The 24,266-nt window shown below is 49.5% G+C and overlaps 3 protein-coding genes across 6 annotated transcripts in view; 1 reads left to right on the top strand and 2 right to left on the bottom strand.

Moving 5' to 3' along the window:
• Window positions 1-1,451: 1,451 nt before the first annotated feature.
• LOC125950790 (coactosin-like protein) lies at window positions 1,452-13,872 on the bottom strand. Its single transcript, XM_049679096.1, has 3 exons — window positions 13,240-13,872; window positions 1,911-2,234; window positions 1,452-1,812 (listed from the first exon to the last, which is right to left on the bottom strand). Exons 1-3 carry the CDS (start codon window positions 13,288-13,290, stop codon window positions 1,696-1,698), a joined length of 492 nt encoding a protein of 163 aa, XP_049535053.1. The 5' UTR covers window positions 13,291-13,872; the 3' UTR covers window positions 1,452-1,695.
• A 3,193-nt stretch (window positions 13,873-17,065) lies between these two features.
• On the top strand, window positions 17,066-18,635 carry LOC125954428 (transforming growth factor beta-1-induced transcript 1 protein-like). The gene is made up of 4 exons (XM_049684779.1): window positions 17,066-17,231; window positions 17,342-17,560; window positions 17,977-18,210; window positions 18,307-18,635. The coding sequence occupies exons 1-4, from the start codon at window positions 17,229-17,231 to the stop codon at window positions 18,388-18,390; spliced, it is 540 nt and encodes a 179-aa protein (XP_049540736.1). The 5' UTR covers window positions 17,066-17,228; the 3' UTR covers window positions 18,391-18,635.
• A 92-nt stretch (window positions 18,636-18,727) lies between these two features.
• The window catches only part of LOC125950962 (carboxypeptidase D-like), a 5,703-nt gene continuing 164 nt past the window's right edge, over window positions 18,728-24,266 (bottom strand). The window contains exons 1-6 of one of the 4 annotated variants that reach the window (XM_049679380.1): window positions 23,868-24,266; window positions 23,759-23,803; window positions 21,182-22,039; window positions 20,955-20,984; window positions 20,240-20,805; window positions 19,166-20,048 (exon numbers count right to left, since the gene is read on the bottom strand). The exon at window positions 23,868-24,266 is cut by the window's right edge and continues 164 nt beyond it. In XM_049679380.1, coding sequence (XP_049535337.1) covers window positions 19,794-20,048; window positions 20,240-20,805; window positions 20,955-20,984; window positions 21,182-21,974 — 1,644 coding nt within the window. In that variant the 5' untranslated portion in view covers window positions 21,975-22,039; window positions 23,759-23,803; window positions 23,868-24,266 and the 3' untranslated portion in view covers window positions 19,166-19,793. The other 3 variants (XM_049679407.1, XM_049679389.1, XM_049679397.1) reach the window with 3 other exon arrangements.

The raw sequence follows: 24,266 nt of genomic DNA, 5'->3' as shown, positions 1-24,266 counted from the left end.
CGTCGTCACGATCTGCTACGCAGCAATTTATTTGCTCGCATTCCGCAGCAAAACGACGATCTGCGGCATTTGCGTGAGTTTTCGCGGGAGGTAGAGCAGTTCAAGGGGAGGAACCAAAGGCGAAGCATTCGCTGTGCTGGTTGATTTACCGTAAATAATAACTACATTACAACATTACTTCGTGTGCGCGTACGGAAGGGGGGCCGAGATACGTGTCACGGCACAGAGCGCTGCGTGGAGTAGATTGATTAGCCATAAGGGCGAGGACGAAAATAAGTTGGGGAAAGGATTACTGACTTTAAACCACAATCTCCTGTCGTTGCTTCCTAATCTAGGTGTTTGAGGGAGGTGTGGCTGGGCTCTACGAAAAAATGGAAGAGCCGAGACACACTCACACACACAAACTATCATATTCCTCTTTTTATTCACCCTCTAGTTTTCTTTCAGCACGAGTTATGCTCCGCTTCCTATTAGCTCTACACTGCGTCCTTCTTTTGCTATTCGCGCCTTTTTCCTTTTTCCAGGCTTTTCTACGTCTTCGTCCCAACCCCGTCTCGTTTTCTCGCTCTTCAATATGCCACTTCATTATTGCTGGTTTGTGCATGATGGACTCCGACAGCACCGACCACACGGTGGACCGAGGCAAGGGAGTTGATCGATATTAAAGGTCGGGGGATCAACAGCAGCATCCTAGCCGTAGTATTATCGTAGCGTACCATACATCCTAGTGGCAATGGCGCGCACTAAAGGAAAGTTCCCGATTCCTTTTTATTTCCGTCTATCACAATGGACTTAATCATCGCTATTATTGCTGTTGTGCCACATTCCGCTTCCGTTGACGGTTATTTCGCACGATGTGCCCCTGCTCGCCCATGCCTGCTGTACACCGGTTGTAGCGCTGCCGCCGATCGGGCACAGTACTGACTAACTCGCTCGTTAGATGAACCTATTCTCTGTAGACACAAAAAATGAAAGTGTTTGCGGTCTATTGCTTGGTGTATCTGTGTATGTGTATGTGTGTGTGTGTGCCTGTGTGTAATGAGGTATGGTTTTCTGTCGCTGAACCGAACCGCCATCGTTGCACAATTCAACCGACAAGCATTGATCTGGTTGCAGTGGATGGTGATGGAAGTTCCAGAATGGATGGTTCTTTGTATACTTTCATGTCCACTAGTCACGCGTGATGGTATTGGATGTGCTAGTTGAATTTGATCCAAACAAGGAGAAGGTGACACGAGTACCGTTTAAGGTGAGCAACAAGCTGAATGAATGTTAAATAGGCAGCATTTGAAACAATAATGCATACAGCAAATGTTAACTTCTAAGGGTTGCTTGGCTTTTTCTCTCTATCTCTCTCTCTGTGTTTCTCTCTCTCTCTCTCTCTCTCTCTCTCTCTCTCTCTCGCTCTTTCTTTCTTTAGCTCTTTTTTTTTATCCTGATCTGTTTCTTCTCGGTCTACCTCCCCTCTATCTATTTGCTTCTTTTGATGTGTGTTCTTTCTCTGTCTTTCTCTATATGTATCTCTCTCCCTTTTTTTTTTTAATGATTCGACCACAAACCACTAACCGGATTGTAACCCGAAACCCAGGATCACGCGGTCATCGCTGCTACTACTCCCGATTTGGCAATGAACCCACGCGCCGTCGTTGGACCCCTCCACTAGGGGAAAGGGTGCCACCATCCGCCTTTGCCTTTTTATAGATCCCGGACGCCCGTGCCGTAGTTGGCACCGCCGGCCTTGTTCAGATGCATCTTGAACATTTCTAGATCCAGGTCCGCGCTCGTTTCCACCTGCAGCTCCACCGCAAAGTTCTGCAAAACGGGATCGAAAGGAGAAGATCGACAGGGTGACACGTTAGCTGGGGATCAAGAGAGTTTAGGGGAAGGGAAACCCCCCGGCAAAAACCTACGTTGATCACATCCTTGATAATCGACTTGTCGGTGGACATCTTGGCGCGCTGCATCACGCCCACCTCCGGGCCGATCCAGGTGAGGAACAGGAACTTGCTGCGCTTCGACATCTCGTCGCCCATCTGTATCCGGATGTAGCCGAACGCACGCTCGTCGTCCTGGAACTCGTCGCAAAACTCCTGAAAGCCCTGACCCTTGGCAGAGCACACGATCGTCAGCCCGTCGAACTTGAACACCGCCCACTCGTTGTCGGTCAGGTTGGAGCGCACGTCCTCGTACGCCTCCCGGATCGCGTCCTTGTCCAGCGACGTCGGCAGGGCCATCTGCGGAATGCGCAACAACATGGAATGGAAAGGTGAGGTTTGATGAGGCGTGTGACGAGGCTGAGACGGTTCCCATTACTACGATTCGCCACGCTCGCTGGTCTCGCTGGTGCTAGATTGAAAGTGTGAAAGCTCGTCGGTTGCGTACCGACGTATAGGTGCATCTGCACCTGTGCCGCCCATTAGGCAGACGCCTTTCAGCCCTGCATGCCATGCCAGCGCAGACGGGCGCTGGTGGGCGCGCATGTGCCGGGCGCCATCGCGCCGACTGGGCGCGCATGTGCCGGGCGCCATCGCGCCGACTGGGCGCGATAGTGAATTGTTTCACGCGAGTGCAGCGCGCTGCATCTGCAGTGCGGGCGCGGCTTGCCTTTCTCTTTTGTTTGTCTGCGCCTAACCGTACCCATCCACCAGCCGGTCGATGCTGTTCCGTTATGATTTACCGAGCTGTGCAACATTGATTAGCACGTTGGCGCTATTTCACTTTCTGTTGCGGGTACGATAAGCAACCACAGCGAGCACTAGGGGGCAGGTGCTCCTGGGAAAAAAACAATTGCGCGTGATGCGCCCATCAACGTATGCGTATCGATTGTTTTTGCAGCAACAGAGCTTCGAGGCCCTAATCGAACATATGGAGGCGGCGAAGAGGGGTATATATCACTTGTTCCGCATGTCATACAAGTCCAATCACCTAAGGCTCAAGGTCTACAACAACAACAACAAGACCCCAGCTGATGCCACTGCCCGCCGAGGAACCGGCAGTTGATTCACTAATCTATTTGACAGTTGGCCACGATTTGGTCGCCTTAATAAACCGAGTACCGTGTGCGACCGGACGCAGCAACTGGGTTACTTCCATAGCCAGCGGGCTTACTGATTGTCCCACTAGGAACCAGAGTGGATCTGGTCTGTTTGTTTGACAGACACACAGTAGCCGGGCAGCAGTCTCACGACAACGACGACAGCGACATATGGGCCCATTACCTTGAATGGTTCCCCGGTCATTAGTCAATTTTGTCGAACCGATCGAACCCATCAGAACCGGGATTCCGGCTCATCCGGTCCAACCGGAATGATGTACGGGGAATTGTGTGCCGGTGTACACAGTCCGGTCAACAGCGTTCCGGCCAGATAGATCTTCAAGCTGCTCCTCGCTAATTACTGTCGTTCGGAGCGAGAGACCGAAACGGCTACTGCACGATACTGATGGAACTGATGAACATTCGAATAACGATCTTATGTAAGCCAGAGTAGCGTCAAAAGTGCCAACCAACATCGGAGTCACCGAATACTGGAAAAGTTTGTCCCAGCCAATCCCTGTCCTTTGCCTTAAATGGTATTCCCCACCCCTTCTAGAGAATCTTGTGACTCATCTTCAACATTACTCCACATCAAACCGGGTGCCCGTCCCGTCCGACAAAAGCCGACACTATCTATTCCAACGAGGTTATCATTTTCGCCCATCCCAAGAGCCGTCTGCTGAACTGCAATGTTGCGCGGCCATCGTGTGCCGATTTCCGAGTGATTAATGAACCCTAGGAGTAGGGATGGCCTGGTTTTCCTGGAGCCAGCCGGGGCCACGGCGAGGACTGACGAATGGAGGTCAGCGGGATGGTGGTAGTGATGTGTGTTGGTTTGGCCGCCCCCAGGGGGGGGACCTGATAAAACCTTGCCCGCTATCAGCCCCCGGGCCCCTTAGCGAAGGATGCGTACGTCCCAACGGCCACGCCATCGACATCAGACAGGAGCAGCGACTCATGCCATGGTGACTCACCATGGAAAAGTCATGATGTCACTCCCCGGCAGAGGTGCATCACCGCGTACAGAGGTACCTACAGTATGAAAAAAAGTTTACCCCACCCCTGCAAGAAGTTTACATTTTGGCTATTTTCTCCGAACATCCTTGTCAAAAAATCGCACACCAATAGATTAGTATATTATTCTTCTTCATTTTACCTTTTATTTTTTGAAAAATAACCCACTAGAAAAAAAGATATTACAAAAATAGTCGAGTAAGGTACGAAAAAAAACGCAAAAAAGTTTATCCACCCCGTACAAAAAAAAATGTATGGAATTGTGTTGTATCGTATGGTTTTCTCTTCAAAATAGTCAAATAATTTTTTTTTCTCTCCATTTCAAGGATGCAGTCTAGTGCCTTAATCTCATGCGCATCTTTTAAGACCCTATTCGTGGTTCTATCGCCTAAATAATGGAGTTAAGCACCAAGTCACTAGACAACTAATTAATTTAAAATGGCTCTATGAGCATCTCTAAGAAATGAACAACTATTAGTTTGTTGGGTAGGCTTCTTAGGCGCATAACTCCTTTGTTTTAGGTGATAGAACCATCGGTAGATGCGCATGAGATTAAAGAACTAAACTGCATCATTGAAACGGAGAGAACAAATTATTATTTGACTATTTTTAAGAGAAAACCATATTATTTTGGTATGGGGTGGATACACTTTTTTGTCGTACCTTTCTCTACTATTTTTGTGATATCTTTCTAGTGGGTCTTTTGGAAAACAGTAAAAGCAAAATAATGAAGAATAATAAACGAAACGCATTGATATACGAATTTTGATTTCGTTCGGACTTAGTTGTTTGGAGAAAACAGCCAAAACGTTAAATTCATGCAGGGGTGGATAACCTGTTTTTTCATACTGTATATAGAGCTGAAAAGAGGCAAGATGCTGACCTGCTGGGATGCTGAAACGGTGCTGGGGGTGCCGTGGATGGTGGCGGTGGTACCCAAAGTTCAAGCCGCTGTTGATAGCAAGAGCCGTCTTATCATCGGGTTCGGGCGTTCCCCCTCTCAGGCCTCAGCAAACGTGGCACTCGAAAAACCGGGCTATTGGAGGGGGTGATTGATTGCCGCTCCTTTATCAAGGGCCCCGCTCGCGCACTGCAGCTATTTCCACACATCCAGGGGCGGTGGGTGCGGAGTGCAATTGCTCTATCGCGAAATGCGACACACGCACCCCAGCCGCCGTTCCCTGTGTGTCACAATGTCGCGATAGCAACCCCACTGGATGAGTCAAACAAGTACTGCTCGTGCTTATCGAGAAGAGCGATAGAGACGAACTGCGGAGTGCAGTTTCCTGGGAGGCAGATTATTCATTCAATCGATGGGCGCTACTACTTGGTGTGTGTGTGTGCGTGCGTGCTGTGCTGTGTGCGAAGCAGGACACTGAACCACACAACTTCATCTTCGCGTGACTCACACTCCAGTGAAAAACCCCCTGCCACGACGGAAAAATGAGCACTTGAAGTGCCAACCATTTTTGTGTGTGGTGTGTGTCACACAAAAATATGCACAGCACAAGCAAACAAACAGGGTAGGATGATGGTGGTGGTGACGGGGATTTGCAGAGCGAACGCTTCAGCGCGACTCCAGCAGCAACAGCAGCGCTGGTGTGATGCCCCCCATCAGTCGCATTCAAGAATGTGGATCACGTTCTGATGAGATGTGCGTTTGCGCTTTGTTCTCTCTCTCACTCTCTTCCTCTCTCTCTCTTGTCTGCCATTCTACTTTCCTTTTGCTTCTGTCGCCGACCGACAGCTTGCGCCAACATGCGGATGCGGCGCGCAAGACGAAGCGACGGTCGTTCATCACGGACACGTCTTTTTAGTGGATCGCGCGCGCTCAAGGGTCACCGTACCGCCCCAAGCCATCATCATGGCTTCTTCTCCACCTCCATCCTCCCGCCCCTTCCCCTTCCACCCTTCGCAACCACCACCTTCGTCCATCTACGTCCGTGATCGCCGCCACCGCTCACGGATGTTTGTCTGTGTGTGTGTGTTTGTGTGTGTGCGGGCCAAGTCGCGACCGTGATCTACTCTCGCTCACTCTCTCTCTCTCTCTCTCCTCTCTCTCTCTCTCTCTCTCTCTCTCTCTCTCTCTCTCTCTCGCTCTCTCTCTCTCTTTCTCTCTCCCTTTTCGCTCTTCGCTGCACGGTAAACGGTGACAAGGCCAGTTTCCGTCGCCGTCGCCGTCATCTAGGGCGCCGGAGGCTTGCGCCTCGCGCGGGCCCGGCTTTGGGCCCCACTTCCCCGCCAGTTCGCGCGTTCGCACGTCGACAACATTCATCTCCTTAAAAGGCGATCGCAAACCGCGAGAAGCCCGCGCATCGCACACAGCCACAGCACAGCGATCCCGACCACGCTGTCGTCTTCTGGCGTTCCGTTTTAGGAGTGCTTTTTTGCTTGGCCATCAGCGACTGGTGTGTGTGTGTGTGTGTGTGTGTGTGTGTGAGTGGGGCATGGACAAACGGAGTCCTTTTTCTTCTTCCCCCCCCCCCCCCCATCCCAATCGTCTGCCCACCACCACCTTTCTCGGTTTATGCGTCACGCATGCAACGCTGCAGCGTGTTGCAGCCGCGCTGGCATGCGATTTGGTGCAGCAGCAGCCGAATGAGGTCATGATGCATTCCACACAACGACCACACTGCGCTGCACTTGCTGCTCCAGATCGTGCCCCCCGGAATCCCGGAGAAGGAAGCGAACGGAAATGGTAAAATGTCATCGCGATCGCGATCGTCGTCGTCGTCGTCGTCGTCGTCATCGCTGGAAATAGATTCTTCAAGTTGGAGTTGCCAAGGGCCAGCAAAATATGAAAGGGTTGGAGGGAGAAGGGACCGAACTCGATCCAAGACGCGCAGACAAGTACGAGTCGTCATCGTCGCCGTCGTCGTCGCGATTGCTTACGGGAGTTACCAGACTGTTCTGGCTAGAGAAAGCGGGTCTCCATCTGCCGGCCATGCTGTTCCGCGCGAATCCACGATCTCCGCAGTGGCCCACCCCAGTTGGCGTGTCGCGATTCTCTCCCTAGGTTTATGCGATTCAATCATACTTTCAACTTCTTGTTGACTTAAACCGGCGCTCTCTGTCCAAAAACAGGGCTAGTAGCAGTCTCTGTTGGCGTTGGTGAGCCGCATTCAGTCTTTAGTTCGGCGCAGTACGGAGCGACGATAATGAAGGAGCAGCAGGAACCACCACCACCACCACCACTGGAAAGGCAGATGGTCATGCCAATCCATAAAACTTGCGGCTCCCCGAGACCGACGAACCCACGGGCGGACGAAGATGTTCTTCTACTTGGTGGGATTACTTTTACTCTCTCTCTCTCTCTCTCTCTCTCTCTCTCTCTCTCTCTCTCCTCTCTCTCTCCTCTCTCTCTCTCTCTCTCTCTCTCTCTCTCTCTCTCTCTCTTTTCTCCGTGGGAGCAAATCTGACTCCGAATTTTCGGAATCCGAATTCAACCAATTGCCGGCTAACACCTCGCCTCATGTGTTAGTGGTCCTAGCTCCCCCAACCCCCACTCCCTTCCGTTTACAGCATTATCAAGTCACCCTACTAGGTATCCAGCAGCTTGCCGGTCGGTCGATCGGGAGCACCAGCATGTAGATCTCCTTCTCTTCTTCCCTGTCTCTCTCTCTCTCTCCCTCTCTCTCTTTCTCTGTAGCGCACATTCTCTTCTCGATTTCTTCCCGTCCCGAAGTCGAGGGTCTAGTGTTTTGCGCGACTTCCTCATCTCGTGATTCGCGAAATTCCACCCCAAAAGGTGGAATGGGGCATCGGGGCACCTCAACCACAGAACGATCTCGTACGTATTTGAGCACGTGCGTATGAGTATGCAGGCGGACGCGCGCTCGTGTGCGTCTGTGTGTGTGTGTGTGCGCCCGGGTGCCGGTCCCGCCGCCGCCGCGGTTGAGTCAATTTATCATTTCGGGGCGTCGAGAGCAGCCTGCCTACGGACCCTTACTCTAGTTCTACTTTGCGTTGCGCTTCTTCTCGTTGCCCTCCCGAAAACCCGGACGGCGATCAGCACACGCCACACACCACACGGAAGGGTTAGGGAGGGGGAGAAGGCCGGGAGAAGTAGCTTTCGGGGGAGGGGGAAGTTCGAGGAAGAGGAAGTTCGTTGAACTCGCCGCCGATGGCTCGCTGGCTCTTTTCCCAGCCTCCCCGGCGGATCGTCAAGTTGATGCGCGCGACTGAACATCTTCGCTCCATCGGTGCCTTCCTCACTTGCCACTCGCGGGTCGCAACTTCACCCCCGGCCCCTTGCTAACCGCCCTAGTTCCGCTGGATATCTCCGACACGAGATTTATATATTTATTTATTTATTTTATTTACTGTTTTTTTTTAAACTTCAGACCAATCGGGACCAATCTGCCAAAAGTGCTGCCAAACGATACTCCAACATGACGAAGGCGCAGTATACGCCAAGTCTGTACGGGTTGTCGTTAGCGGTATTGTGCTGGTTCGCCAAATCGATGGTAATGTCGAATTGTTTTTCAAGTACAGCACCGTCCTTAAGCAGGTTACCAGGAGCTACCAGCAAGACATCAAGATCTTAAATGATCTTAATCATACTGCTACTAGTGATTATTACAACCTGATTGATGTAACTTTTTGGGTCAAAAACAGCAACAATTACCACAAGGACTTAGATATATCCAGATTTTAATCCATTCGTGAACTTAAGAGGGACCGCAAATCGCAACACTGACCACTGAAGGCGTGAAGGTGTGTGCAATAAGGAACGTAATTGTGCGTAGAAGCCTTCGGAGGAGCTGACAGATGGATTGGTTCGTACGAAACGGGCTTTATACTTTGCATCACTTTGCATCTAGTGAGGTTGCTTCTCCTGTATTCAGTTATAAGTCATTACTTCCAGTATGACAGGTAGCATACAAAACATACGGGTCGTCTTTCCTCATATAAAAAAGTAGCATACAAGGTGGCCGGTTAATGTTTAAACGGTCCGCTAACCGGCCACTTACGCCAGTTGTTCCTCCCGGCTCCTCCAGGAACCGACGAAGTCCAGAAGAGACCACCAGTGACTACTGACTATCCAATCCTGAATCCAGGGATCGATGATGCCGGGTTTGCCGGGACCGTATGCCGTTGCGTGAAGTCGTCTTGGGCACTTCTTCAGTGCGTTCACGAATTGGGCCAATGCCTCTAGCCGCATCCCCTTACCTTTCCTCCCCCTCGTGTCTCGAGAGGACCTTCGTGCAGCTCGCGAAAACCCGCTGCGCCCGCTCACACTGACCATGTCACTGCCTTGACCCCTTTCTCTTTACGCTCCCCACCTAGCCCTGGCACAAGACGGCAAGTGAGTTTCGTTTTGTGTCTTTTTCCATCCCCGCGCGCGCACACACACAGACACACACACAAGCCGCTGGAAGCCGACGAAACGGAACAAAAATGAAAAAAATAAAAGAAAACTTAATCCCCCACCCATCTCGAAAAAAAGCGCAATTTAGGGGAAGATAGCCGGAGAGAGAGAGAGAGAGAGAGAGAAAGAGAGCAGAAATGGGGTCGCGGTACGGTGGTGGATCGGAAGTGCGAGATGCAGCGCGCCGACGGTAGTAGCAGACAGGGCGCAAAACGGTGAGCTGAAGCCGAAACCGGGGCCAGCCACTGATCATCGTATGTACGAACCCCGCGTTTAACCGGTTCCAGACTTCTTCTTTTGCTTTTCTCTCCTTTCCTTCTTCCTTTCCTTCTTCTTCTTCTTTCTCTCTCTCTCTCTCTCTTGAACTCTGCTTCGCACTGTTTTCGGGGGTTTTTCTTGCCTGTTTTCCCAAAAGAGAGAAGATGCTTTGGGAATAGCGGGCAACCCAAACTACATACCTGCAGCAGCACCAGCATCAACATCCAACCAACAGGAGAAAAATAGAAAACGGACCGTTCCGGGGGTGGGGGGGGGGGAGGTTCCGCGGTTCCCGAGTGGGGTTTTGGAATCGATTATCAACCCTAAGCGCGCCAGCCTCCAAACCTTGTATTGCCCACGGTTTTCAAACAATATTTTAACAAAATTAAGAAAACACGCACACACCGCCACGCTAGCCGTGTCGATTGCGATGCGCGAGGGTGATTTAATTGATGGTTAACTGGAACGAACTGTGTGTAGGTGTGTGTGTGTGTGTGTGTGTGTGCGCACGGAACCGGAACCGTTGGCGGGGGCGAGAGAAATTGAAACCGAACCTCGGGTTGTACGTCCCCCGTGCGTCATAAATGCTCGTCTTTCGGGCTTTTGAGGAACTTTAGGGAGCCGAGGGAGCAGCACAACACGAGGGAAATGGGCCGGGGGAGGGGGGATGATGGGGAGAGTGTGCTCAGAAGTGCTCTCTAGTCTGCTGCTGCTGCTGAGAGATCCCAAAAAAAACCCATCACCAACCCCAATCAGTTCCAGTTCCTAAACCTCCCACGCGTATAACGCGACCCCCGGATGTGGAGAGTGCTGCGTCCCAATTGGCCCAAGATGCCTGGGCGCACACCCAGAGGGGATTGTCGGACGGACGGACGGACGGACGGACGGACACCGGACCCGAACTGTGGACCGTTTCGCGCTCAGCACTTTCTACGTCGGATGATAATGGGAGGTTGAGGCGCTATCGTGCGCACGGCGGTACGTCACAAGTGCACAAACAAGATGCCGCAGGCGCAGCGATAGGTCACGTGGCTGCTGCATGATGCCAAGTGCCCGACCGACTTCCACCACCGGCATACCACCTGCCGGCTTGTGCAAACAGGCTGGATAAGGCTGATTTGATTGCACGTCCCTGCCGTCATCAGGGGGTGTTCCTTTTTTTTCGTGGTGTTGTTAGATGCGGGTTAGAGTCCCCACGAAGCCCAAGGTGCCTTATCGAGCAATGAACGTGCCCATGGTACCAGTCTTATCCACCACCGGGACGGACAGGCAGCTAGATAGCGGAGAAGCAGCCATCTGGCATATGGGGGGCCAACTCACACGAACTGCTACAACACCCTTAACAACAATCCTATAGTCCCTGTATATACCTATTTTGGATACCTGTTGTTGAGTGAACGGAAACTGGAGTCCTCCAGAAAAGCCCGGAAGTCGAGTATGTTTCCAACCACCCCACCCCCACGACAGAAGGGAGACCAGACCATTGAACCACTGGAGTGAACTCCAGGGATCTGAACTGAATCCAGGGATCAGGGATCAGCGCGATGCGAACATTTTGAATTTGGGCTAGGGACCCTGGACCTGGACGTCGCGTTTGTCGTGAGTAGCACCTTGATGGCACCTCACCCCCAACACTGTGACCTTCTCCTCGTCCACAGTCCGCTGCTGGCGCCATCCCGGAAGTCCACCAAAAAACCAAAAAAAAAAAAAACGCACATCTAATGCGTATGCGGACTTCACAGTACAGGGGTGGTGCACGGGGTGCAGGGAGGCGATGGAAGTCCCCCGTCTCGGCCGGTGCGAAATCGCGAATCAACCATTAAAAGCGCGCGCGCATGTGTGTGTGTGTGCGCGAATAGCTTTTAATGGGCTATGCACGCAGCTCCATGGAGCTGTACGGACTTTACGATTTCCGACCGTTATGGGGGTAGAGCGAAGGGGTGGTTGACTGTCACAACCAATCACCACCGGAACGGTGGCAAAACAGTAAGCGGCAAGGACCGGTGCAGGTACGGCACACACACAGACAGAGGGGTGTGAACCATATACCCGATGGACGTGTACTAATTGGAGGTGATTGGAACTGGGGTGCCAATCCAATCCAATCGAATCGATCCGGCACCGGCACCGGCACCGGCTGCTAATGAGTCACTAGACATTCCCAGGTCTGGGGACCAGGCAACCGGCCAGTGACGTCACCCTCGACCGTCTTGGACCGTTCGCTGCAGGTTGAAGCTCCAAAAAAGGAGGGGTGGTCCGCAGTGGCGGGGGGGGGGGGGAGCGGAGTTCCGTTCGGTTTTCCTTTGCACTTTCCAGCCACTAAAACCCTTCACCCTCAGCGCTACTCTTTCACTACCAACCCTCTCCCCCCCCCGCCCCAACCCGTGACCGTCACCCCCACCCCCTTGCTAGTGCAGCGCTACGCACCACCACCTTCGGAGGAGTAGGCGCCATCCACCGTTTTAGATACAGTTACCAACGCCCCCTCCCCCCCTTCCCCCCACTCCCGATGGCCGATTCCATTTTGGGCTTCGGTTCGGTGGAAAATGGTGAAATTACCCCCCTCCGTTTCACTATCTCACACACCTGCAAACCTGCGCGTGATGGATGAGAGACTCCTGGAGCTTTCGGACCTCCGCCTGGGCGCCTCCCCCCCCCCCCCTCTCGAGATGACGGTGAGGATATCCAACCTCGTCTGCCCAATTAGGTTCCCCTGGCAGGCCGAGAGGTAATACCGCGCCACGTTCGCCCCCCCCCCCCCCCCCCCCGGATCATTCGATCTGAGATCTGAGGAGGGGGGAAGCGGGGGAGGGGGAGGAGGAACCGGAGCACGCCGATGCACGCTCCTTGATATGCATTTAGGGCGCATGAGCGCCCAGCTTTCTCTAGCTGTCGGCCGTCTGCGCCGAATTCATGGCACGCAAGACTGCCAAAGGGGGGGGGGGGGGGGAGGCGCCACCGACAGGGAGAGTGTGTGCCTCCGCCACCCGCGGATGCCGCAGGCACCGGTGCATCGCGTGAAGCGCAGATCTCTGTCGCGAGCGCACTGTGATATGTCCACACACATACACATACACACACAAGAGCGCTGGATGTGATGTTTCCATCACCTGCCACCTCCTTTTGCTGCATCTACTGCCGAAATAAATAAAAAAGACATTGGAAAGCGGGTCGAGGAGAGCAGCCTGCACCTTCTTTTGCTCGTTTTGCTCCTTTTTCTCCCTCTCTCGCGCGCGCGCGCACTTTCGTTCAATACATCCCTTTCCCTGGAGATCGCTGCCTTGCAGTCATGTCCCTTTTGGGGGGGGGGGGGGGGGGGGGGGTGTCTCGAACCCTAAGAACCGGTTTCTGCACCCGGCCCTGCTGAGTCGGCTAGAAACCCGGTCCCGGTCCTGGGCCCCGTGGTCGTATCGTGGCGAGTCGAGTCCTCCCGGAGTAGCCGCGCGCCTCCGTGCCGGAGAAAAAAAAAAACGCCGGCCAGGGCCTTGAATTTCACACCCCTCCTTCTTTCTTTCCTTTCCTTTCCTTAGGAAGAGTGAACCCCATTAGGGGGGTAACATACCTTTCGTGGCTTTGCTTCCGCCATTTGCTCAACCTCTACCGAGTCGGCCATTGCTGTGTGTGTGTTAGTTGCGTGAGTTGATGGATGGGGCAGGGGTATATGGGTACTGCTGGTATGGTGATTGCGCACGCCGAAGAGCTATCCTGTCCGGAAAAGGGGGCTGCTGCTGCTGCTGCTCTGCTGCTGGCTGTTTCCAAACACACTGCTCTAAACGCGAGCTCCCGGCTCTAGTACACAAACGCCGCCCGTACACTGACACACATGCACACACTCTTGCAGCTCACAAAACTATGCACGCGCGCGCGCTCCGTGCGACGACGGGTAAGGCTCGCGCTCGATCGAAGCTCGCGGCGATCTCGTCGTCGTAAAAGGACACGGTGGCTCCAACTGTTGGATTCGCGCACAAGCTAATGTGCGGGCGTGCCGGTGCCGTGCCGTGCCGTGAGAGAATAATGGAATTCACTGGCAAGAGCCTGATAAACGCGCTTCAATACTGGGGCGCCACGGAAGCGGTGCGGCAAACTAACCCGGATGACGGAACACTGAACCAACCGGCAAAGGGTAATGGAGGACAAACAAGGTACGCTATTCCAGAGAGAGCGTGTCCGCGCTGGTCCGCAGTTAGCTAGCAAGTCTCGCGGTTAGCACGGCTGGCGGTACGACAATGCGTTCGGTCGATGCTGCGCCCGGCGTCGTTGGCTTCGTCTGCGTGGGCCAGGGTTGCGTGCACCGCTACGTGGGGAGCGAAGCGACCGATCAAGCGAAGTAAAGAGGACGACCGCAGCAACAGTTGTGTGTGTGTGTGTGTGTGTGCGTGTGCGTGCGTGTGTGTATAGTATGCTCGACTTTTCTTTTATGGCGCACACGAAACACTGTTCGAGCACTGCGCCTCGAGAGCTACACCCCTAGTCTTCCTGTCTATGCTCCATGCTGCCGTTTGCTTTCCACTCATGTGGTACGTAGCTAAGTTTTACCATTTATATTTTACCGGGTTAAACCGGGCCGGGTTACAGAATACAGAGTGAAACATTATTTTTTTGAAAGGGTTTTATTTCCTTGCTTAACATGCTTAACATTAACATGCCCTTCCATGCCGTTACAGCGCTTTCCATGTTTTCCCGTTTATGATTTGTTTTCAAAAATCCTAGATCCAAAAACGGGGAAGAGGGAAAGAGGGGGGGTTTCGCAGGTGGGGCCCTCAGGACGCATCAGTAAGAGTTCCTATTACGTGGTGTACGTAGCTAAGTTTTACAATCTATATTTTATTCCCTATGCAGACTCTGTTTTACTTTTTTGTACGTCGCTGTAAAGGCAGGGTGCTATACACCACCCTCGGAATGCAGTCCAGAATTGCGGATTCGTGGATTTCTATCGTATGGCTGTAATTTTCTTGTAATTTAATTCTTTATGTATCTTGGCTGAAGTTCACTGATTAAGTCGTCGACCACACAAGAGCAAGGTAAAAAAGGAATCAAAAATCAACAAAAATAAATATACTACAGTTCATGAGAACAATATGCGACCCATAAGCTTCATCGCAAATTAATTTTCAGAAATATTTAACTTAGTGCGCCCTAACGGACCGAGAGTCGTCCTAAACTCATGGCGCACACCCCCATTGCCAGAAAGGTTTATGGAACCGGGTCTGTTAACGCTTAATAGACCCGTCGCCAGAACAAATTCGGGTCTATTAGACGTTAATAGACCCGGTTGCATACATATATACATACGGGGCTGTAGTTTTGATGTTCCTTTTTTTTTTGTTTTAGGTTTATCCCATCGCTACTAATGGTGTGATGGGCTAAAAACAAATAATATTATTAGCAATAAATCCATGTAGACTCGGAGGATTACCGCCTTAGATTAAAATGCATGTAGAAAAGAGTTTTGCTTTATGTGCATGCTTCATGTTCCTACGTCGATCAAACATATGTAAAATGATCATTATTTGTTAACGGCTTGCACAGCTTCTTGCAGAAACAAGCAGCATATTAAGAGTGCAGATTAATAATCAGCAATCAAATTTCCGCGACAAATTCGTAGCAGTGACATTCTTTAAAACAGAGTTCTCAAATTCATATTAGCATCCGGGCCGCTATGGAAGATAACAGCTACTCAGCGGGCCGCAGCGTAATTTAACACCCAACTGGCGGGCCGCACCAACACACAAAAAAGATAATAGTTTTTTTCATATATAAAATAACGTTTAACTTTACTTAGCGGACCTCAAACTCCTGCTCTAAAGCAATAAATATAATTTAGAAGCGAAACGAAGTGTGTATTATGATGTTAATCATAGATGGATTTATCTATGCTTCGATCGGTGTCCTTTAACCATTGTGCCGGGATCTTTAGGTGGACGTCAAATATCGTTCGCTCCGGCTTCATTTTATTTATTCCGACCAGTTCGGTAGTTTTATTTCTGTTTTCCTAAAACTAATATCGTAGCACTCCCTACCTCTGGCCTGGTAGCCATGACCCCACTTCTCAGCTCCTGGTCGGGCTGGTTCCGTGAGGCAGTAGACAGAAGAAAGTGATGATCTATGTTAACGGCGAAGAAACGTTTATTCGGAACCATAAGGCTCAATTTTGAGATTCTTGGTGTCGAAAGTATCAAACTTGTTTTCGTGTATGTAATATTAAATTACTACAGTTCAAGAAATAGCATCCCTCTTTTTGATGAAAATAGCTAAAACCAATAAAGCCATCGACATCGATTCCAGAGAAACGTATCTGCACTTTTTTATGTCCATCGCAGACGTGTTCTCTACCATCTCAGATAAAACTTTTGATAAAACTTTTGTTAGGTAATGAATTTTCCCAGTAGTTTTTCTAAAGTTTCAGAATTTTAGATATGATTATGAAGTTAAAAAAGTTATGATTTTTACTGGTTTTCTTAAAAAAAAGCAAGTTATAAATTTTTATTTAAAAAAAACCCATAGTATTACTAAAATTCGACGGGAATCCTTGGTAAATGATAGATGGACTTTTCCCTATTTGAAAAAGATCGTTCAAGTAGTTTGAATGCTAAGCATACGGCACGTCTGTCCTTAGATATTAAAAGAAAGTAGTTTTACTGCTACCGCATGGACACCAATTTTAGTAATTGTGTGGCTTCAAATTTGTAAGATGCTCAAGGTCTTGTACGACTCGCAGTGTTTCTAACAGCTATATCTTTGTCCGTTTTCCTTCAATTGATCTAAAAAAATATATGTATTATTCTTGAAAAATCACTATACACAGAAAATTTAAAACAAAAAATTTAAAAACATATTTAAACTATGTTAGTCCCTCTTTACTTAAGTACCCGGTGATTTAGGAAGGGGGCTATTATATGAAATACATAATATGTGACACAATATGATTTATTTTGATTTGCACACAATAGTTTTGAAAAAAAGCAGTAAAAATTTGTTTTTCAATATTCCCGGCACAAGCGTAATGCGCAGCAGATAAATTATTGCACAGCATCATTTGTGCAACATCATTTATTGTGTTTTGATAATCGCCAAAAGCTATGAGCATAGCATTCCATTATGCACTATTTGCATTCAAATAACAACAGTCCGTTTGTGTGAGATCGCTTGCGTCGTTTTTAGTCTGACGGCATCTCGAAAAAGTAGCTAATGCCTGGATGACGATTGCCTTTTGGAGTGGTATGTGGGAAAAGTGAACTCACAATCAAGCAACCTAAAACCTTAATTCGGCATGAGAATAACCGACGTCGCTGCACCTGGTGTGGTATGGTCACTAGTGTCGTGTGCACGTGCACACGCCCCGCGACGGTTTGGCTAAACTGGCCAAGACGAATTCCAGCCCTCGAATCGATTCAGTTTCTCTTGGTCGCAGATGCGAAGTGGCTGTCCCTCTACTGTATCAACCCACGTGACATCCGATATAGCAGTTTCACGATACACAGTTTCTAAACGTTCCAAACCGAACTAAGTGATAAAGAGTGAACAGGATCCTAGAACAAAGTGAAAGTCATAATGGTATGCGTTGAGTGGTGTTTTTATACTTCTATGAGTTACAATTCTACCCCACAAAGACACAACATTCAACCAGTCGTCTGCCACAATTCAAAAATGCTTCCTATTCGCAGGCAACAGCTACCTGCTTCGGTTGCAAGGAAGATATCAAAGACAAGATGCTGGAGGCGCTCGGCAAGAGCTGGCATCCGGAGCATTTCGCCTGCAAAGAATGCAAGAAGCGCATCGCGGAAAACAAGTTTCACGAAAGTGATGGGCTTCCTGTGTGCACCAAGTGCTTTGAATCGAAGATACAGGCAATTTGTGCCGCATGCCGAAAGATGGTAACGGAGGTACGAGGTAGAGAACACATGGTCCTGTATGGTTGCTGCAGTTGGCCACAGCCGCTTCACGCCACACCGTGCTATTTTTAGCTTCTTCCGCGAGAAGCGTGAAAAGCCGCGCCAACGCAAGATACTAATTTGTAATAACATCCTATGAATCGATATTTTTAGCTTCTTCGCCAAGAGGCGTGAAGTGCGCGATTAATCTCCAACCGCAATAATCAGCTTTACTCAGCTAGCCTTGATTTTTCCATTGGCTTTGCAGCATGCCGGATCGAGCAAATGAGCATTTTCCAATGCAACATCGCTGATATGGTATTACTGCAGCTTTAATATTTTTTTTCAATTCAGATTAACGAAGGTGGGAGGGAGGCGGGGGATCTAGAGCACCTTGCTTATCAATCCTTGTTCTCGGGTTTCCGCAGAAAGTAGTAAAGGCGATGGGTAAAGCGTGGCATCAAGAGCACTTCATCTGCGGTGGCCCATGCAAGCAGCAACTGTCTGGCAAGACATTCTTCGAGCGAAACGGCAAACCGTACTGCACAGCCGACTACGAACGACTTTATGCGCCCAAGTGCGGCGGCTGTAAGAAACCGATCGCCGAAAAGGCACTATCAGCACTCGACAGCAAGTGGCACAAGGAGTGTTTCAAATGCAAGGTGAGAAGCTTCCTTCCAGCATTCCACGGTAGACCGGTGATCAATTTCCTTCCTTTACTTGTCGCTTTCCTCCGCCTTGGGTCACTCCTCGAACAGCTGTGCAAGGAACCGATTGGTGTGGATGCCAAGTTCCGCGCCGATAAGGAGAAACAGCCGATCTGCGAAAAGTGTGGCGTTTAGATTGTTTCCGAATGACGGATCATCCTGCTAAATACTCATTCAATCAACCATACCGTATTCAACCGCCGATAAACCACAACGCCTTCTTCGTTTTTACAAACAGTGTTATCTCCATGTGTGTTAATGCTTTGTTGTTTCTCACCATAGCGGCGATCCGCTAATTTTGAGGCGAATGCTGATTGCATCTATGCGTTCCGCCGTCTGGATAAGAAATAAATCCTTTTCTATGCTCCACCTTCAACAAAGTGTTTTTGTCTATTTTCTTTGTACAAATTTCTTTTGCATTTGTCATCCTCCTACATTGTACTAACTGAGCAGGCCATGTTTACTATTTAGATCACTTTTAGATAATTTATTTATATTGCTTCCTACATGTCAACAACAACAACAAAAACTCGAAGCTGAAATATGTAGTTCTAGCATTCCCATTTAAATCGAATCGAATAGCTAAACCACCACGATAAATCTGGCTCTGAATTGCAAACACACGATACGGTGGGGAGCAACGTTGGGGTGGTTGGGGCGCAGGGGTGAATAATCCTTTGCTTCTACGCCATGGAAAACGTAGCGGTGTTGTTCAGGACACGCTCAACATTCATCTTCCAAAAATGTTGTTCACCAAGGTGTTGAAGCCGGTGCTAAGAGAAGAAAGAATACCTTCGTCCGCTCCAGAAGAAGACTGTGATGATGATGCTGATGATGGCGACTGCTGCTGTTGCGGTCGGTATTGAGTCGAAATCGATGGGCGATAGAACGATCCGTCGTTACGCTGCGCCATTTTTGAAGTAGAGGTGAGCAGAAGGGATTGTCGATTATCGCATGTGTCACAGTTGTATTAGTATCTAGTTCGTCAACTAATTCACAATCCCAATACCATCCGTAAGTCAATCAAGCACTAGAATCGTCGTTTTGTATTTACATGGGTTTAGAAATTAATGGTAGGCGAAGGCAGCTATTAAGTTTTCTGTCGGTTTTTTCATTAATCGTCTTTTTCCCAACATACTTCAAGCTATATTTGCCGATCTAGGATGTTGGACAAAAAGATATATTATTGAGGTAATTAAAGAAACGGATGACTTTGAAAAAAGTGCTGCACATCTTCGCTGCATGTCTATACGCTAAACCATTAAAGCTAGGTGAGTAACAGATTTGAATAATTGCCATTTTTTTATTGAACGTGTATTGGATACTAGAGGATCTGTAAACACCTTCGCCTGAATTCTATGGCTACCATCACCTTTGTTTCCTTTTTAACTAAAGCCAGGGCAACGCATCCGCCTGGAGGTCTATCGAACTATGTACACGATACAGCAGCTAATCCAAGAAAATCACGAACATTACGGAACGATGACTTCGGTGACAACGATGACGAAGATGACGTCAGGGTGTACTAGAACGCCGGCTCAGGGAGTGAAAATGAGCCGATCGCCGCCGTTCGCGCTAAAACCGTCGGCATTGCCATCACTGTTATGTGTGTTCATAGGCAGTGAAACGCTAGCAGCTACATCGGGCATCTGTTGCACGGGGCTAGTAACAGGAAGCTGGACTAGGTCCTTTACCTCGTCAATGTTGGACACTGTTTCGGTATCGCCAAAACTCACTTCCGATTGCGTGTTAGAGGAAGAAAAGGGCATCTGTACAATGGTATGCGTTGTCCGCTGTTAATTACGAAGACGGAGTAAGTGAGAGTTAACCTTGTTGTATCTGCATAGGTAACGCGTAAGGAAGCGTATGTGAAAAGACTAAATTTGAATGGTATGTCTTGAAAACAGCTCTATAGTTGGTTACACACAAATGGTTATGTAGTGTTATTCAGTAAAAGGTGCGCGTAAATTTGATTGGCACTCACCTTTGACGGTTGCAGGGTGACATTGAGTAGTGTAGGGTGCTGCTCAACGATCATAAAATCAATCTCCTTCGGCAGAAAGCCATCGGCAAACACCTCCAGCTTGTAGACGCCTGGCATCAATATCCGCCAAAATTCACCGTACTTGGTCGTGGTGAATCCGATGTCACGGCCCTTGATCTTGAGCTGCGCTCGCTCCACTGGATTACCGGTTGGATCTACAATGAAACCTTGCACACCCCGGTGTACTTCGGCTAAGAATTTCAGCAATGACAGCTGGTTATCGTCCCAGTACTTTCGCAGCTCGTATGCCGGAGGGAACTTGCAGCACGACACTTCGAGCGTCACCTCCATGCAGCCGTGCCAGACATAATTGAAATCCTGCATGCCACCGGTTAAGGGGTACCACGCTGCACCGTTCGTGATGCCATTTTCGAACGACGGTGACGCGGTTTTACAGGCAACACCGCGCGACATTTTGCCATGGTTGTTGGCATACGTCAATGAGAGGTGCTTGAACACGTCATCATCGGGCGTTAGCGATGGTTGCGACAGGTAGCTGTGGAAGACTGAGCTTAACGGGAGTCATGTAGGTGGAAAGTGGAGAAAAGTAAAGCAAAAACAATGGCTTATCAGATTTGAGCTCGTGACAATGTGAAAGGTTATAAATCCGTGCAAGATTCGTGCATTAAATTGAATGGTTATCGTATTATCTCACCGGCACAGGTTGACGATGAGCGGCAAATTTCTGCCATGTATGGCGGATGCCGATCAAACCAATGCATGGGGTAAGAAAAAAAAAGGAGGTGTTAGTATCCGTCACCAGAGAATGGAGGGCATGGGTGTGTAATGTGGCTACAAAGGAAAGAAGGACGAACAGGGATCAACGCTACCAAGAAATCAGACAAGCGGCGTTAAGCGAAACAGTTCGCTGAAGGTACCTACTGGCATTGGGTGTGTTGTCATAAGGATAGCTGACCACAAGGGCCCCCCCGTGCAGCGATCCGCTCAACACGAACTGTATCTTGGAGATCCAGTCCTTTACAGCCTCGGTTTCAGGCTGCGACCGCTTGTTATTCTGCTTAAAGTAGTCCGGAAAATTGCGGTTTAGATCGAAGCCGCGCGAGTTGTATCTGCCTTGGCCACCGTCACATGTGCCCTCCTTTGAGGCAGCATAACCGTCCGGGTTGAGTGAAGGCAGCAGGTGGATGCGGGTGTTATCCAGCAGCCACTTGATGTACGGATCCGAGGCGTAACTAGACACCAGATACTGCGCCAGGTGCAGCAGCAGTTCTCGTCCGACCGCCTCATTACCGTGAATGTTGCCGATGTACTTGACGTCCGGTTTGCCGAGCATGTGCTCGTACGGTGATGCCGATACGACCAGCACCCAGAGATCCCGCCCTTGAGCCGACTTGCCGATCGAGTAGAGGGCAGTAAGATTTGGGTAGCGGGCCGTAGTCGCTCGCAGGTAGCGCGTCATCTCCTCATGGTTGTGGTACACGAAATCCAGCTCGCCAACATCCGGCTGGTAGGCACGCTGTTTCTGCAGTATCGAAGAGTTGTCGAATGCGTACTGAGGTACTGGCGCAACGATCGGGTCATCGCTTTTGCGCTGCAAGATGCGCTCTTCACCAATAGTACCCGAATCTAGTTGGGCAGCGCCAATGCCACCTGGTAAGAGACCGACCAACGCATACCAACCGATCACTATGGCAAACAAATTGATAGCCCGCATGATTGATGCTGGCTGATTGATTGCTATTACACCTTGCTGCAACCTGCCGACGTACGTTTTGTTCCCTAAAGAATATAAAATAACCGGTTACCAATATCATAATAATCTAACACCTGGAAGTGACTGTTGTGCTGTGGTGTAGAATAGCCCGTTTACCCCTTTTATAATACACTAATCTATTAGCAGAAAGATTATTAATAAAAAGGAGCAAGTGGCGGTGTTAGCCGTAATAATATGACTTTGTATCACTATATGCTTAAGATGTTAACCAAATGAACAAAACAAATTGTTCCATCCTCGTTATGCTGGTTCGCATTCCTATATCCCTGTGATATTGCCAAACGCTTGTGTAGTGGGTACCGGGTGTTTCCGTTACCACGCCACGCGCGTCACACGTATCCAACGACAGCAAGATGTTGACGCATAATTTTCATAACGGTGATTTGCCCCCCAGTATATCAGCCGATCAGGACTGGATGCAGGCGGTGAATTCTTGATCCCATGCCGTGACATACATACATAAAACGCTTCTTCACGCACTCCGTACGTGTCCAGTAGGAGTTGTACCATGGGGACCCTTTTGCTATTTCCGTTACTGCACGTTTTAGCCTTTCTCCTCTTGGCAAAGGCCCCGTATTTCCATCGTCCGGTTCACCTAGATCAGTGCCGCCAGTCAACCCACTTTTCATAAAACATATCTCTCTTGGCGGTGTGCACACAGACACACGCATCCATTACCCTGTGTGCGGCAAAGCGACACTGGGAGGGAAGGGTGCGTTGGGCGGAATAACTGTGTTATACATTAACCCTGACTGAGGCTGAGTTGAAGGTTGAGGGGAGGGGGGAGGGGAGAAGGGAGGGTGTGAATTGTGGATGACGGGATGCAAGACACATATTAGCACGGACCGCTTGGCAAGCTCGGATGATCAGGCCACAGAGAGGCGAGGGGAGATAAAGGTGGATTTTCGATCAGAGCTGGAAATACCAGCACGGTTCTGGCCATCATTGCTTCGCTCGACCGGAACAGTTACAATTTACCACCGTTTACTGCGAGTGTAACTAACAGATCTCACATCATCTCTCTCTCTCTCTCTCTCTCTCTCTCTCTCTCTCTCTCTCTCTCCCTCTTTCTTTCGTGCGCTTTCTCTCTCTCTCTCTCTCTCTCTCTCTCTCGCTTTCTCTCTTTCCCTTGCTCTTTAGTAAATCCACTTTCTTTTGGTATTTCTGTCTTCTTCCTTCTCTCATTTTCTGGCTCTGTTATTCATCGCTATTTTATGCTGTCCCCCTATTGAGCGTGTATTTGCTTGATTGAAGGTTCGCCTGAGGAATTCCCGTGTTCGTTGAAGAGCGAACTGGTCTGTTTGAAGCCTGTTGATCGTAAAACTCGTTTCGTCGTGCAGACTACTCGCCTGCTATTCAAGGTTGCGTGCAGTGGACGAGTGCGGTAGAGCATCAGCATCTCGTTTCTTATCATCTCTACACTCGAATCAAATGCCTGATTTTCCTTCCAACCCTCTAATGTCAAGGGCAACCGAGGCATGAGAGAGCATAAAAGTACGGGAAAATAATCACCAAAGACCATAATACGTCCCAGTTCAAAACATTTCGAGGATGAGCGTATATAGTGGTAATGGTCACCAGGTACACTTTCACCTAGAGCAATTTTCGTTGGCATCGTCCATTACACACTACCGGGCCAATAAAAATGACAAAAAGTACATCTTTTTCACAAAACCGTTTCCACCAACATACATCCAGTCAGTTATTACAATAGCAAAACGTACCTACAGCTCACTGGCAAAAATCTCGTTCTGGTTATCACCTGCCCACTAAATGCACGACGATTGATGATGAGACCGAAACTATTGTTTATTCGTATCCGTTCTTACGCACCAGCTGGTATGGTAATCACGCACCAACACACACACACAGAGGGAAACGCACTTCAGCACTATAATGCAGAAAGCGAATTGCACTGATAGGTTCACTATCAACAAGCTAATATTCGATGGATCTGTTACAATGCCGCACGCTAGCACTACGAGGCCTCGCTACTCCGTCGGTGGCTGCGAGTTACGCATCCACTTAAACCAACCGTTCGCTGCCTAATGCCGCTGGTCGGCGTTTCTCCCTTTGTTTATATTGCCAACATAGTGGAAAGCACGTTGTCTTTCTGTGACTCTCTTTCCGGCTCTCACTCTTTTTCTCGCTTTCTCGTTCTTTCTTCTGATCCTTTTAATGTCTGCGGCACACTAGATGCACCACCTTTGAACTAGATGATTTTCCATCGAC

The sequence above is a fragment of the Anopheles darlingi genome, chromosome X (genome assembly GCF_943734745.1).
Source record: "Anopheles darlingi chromosome X, idAnoDarlMG_H_01, whole genome shotgun sequence".
NCBI classification, from domain to species: Eukaryota; Metazoa; Arthropoda; class Insecta; order Diptera; family Culicidae; genus Anopheles; species Anopheles darlingi.
This window is presented reverse-complemented; position numbering and strand designations above follow the sequence as displayed.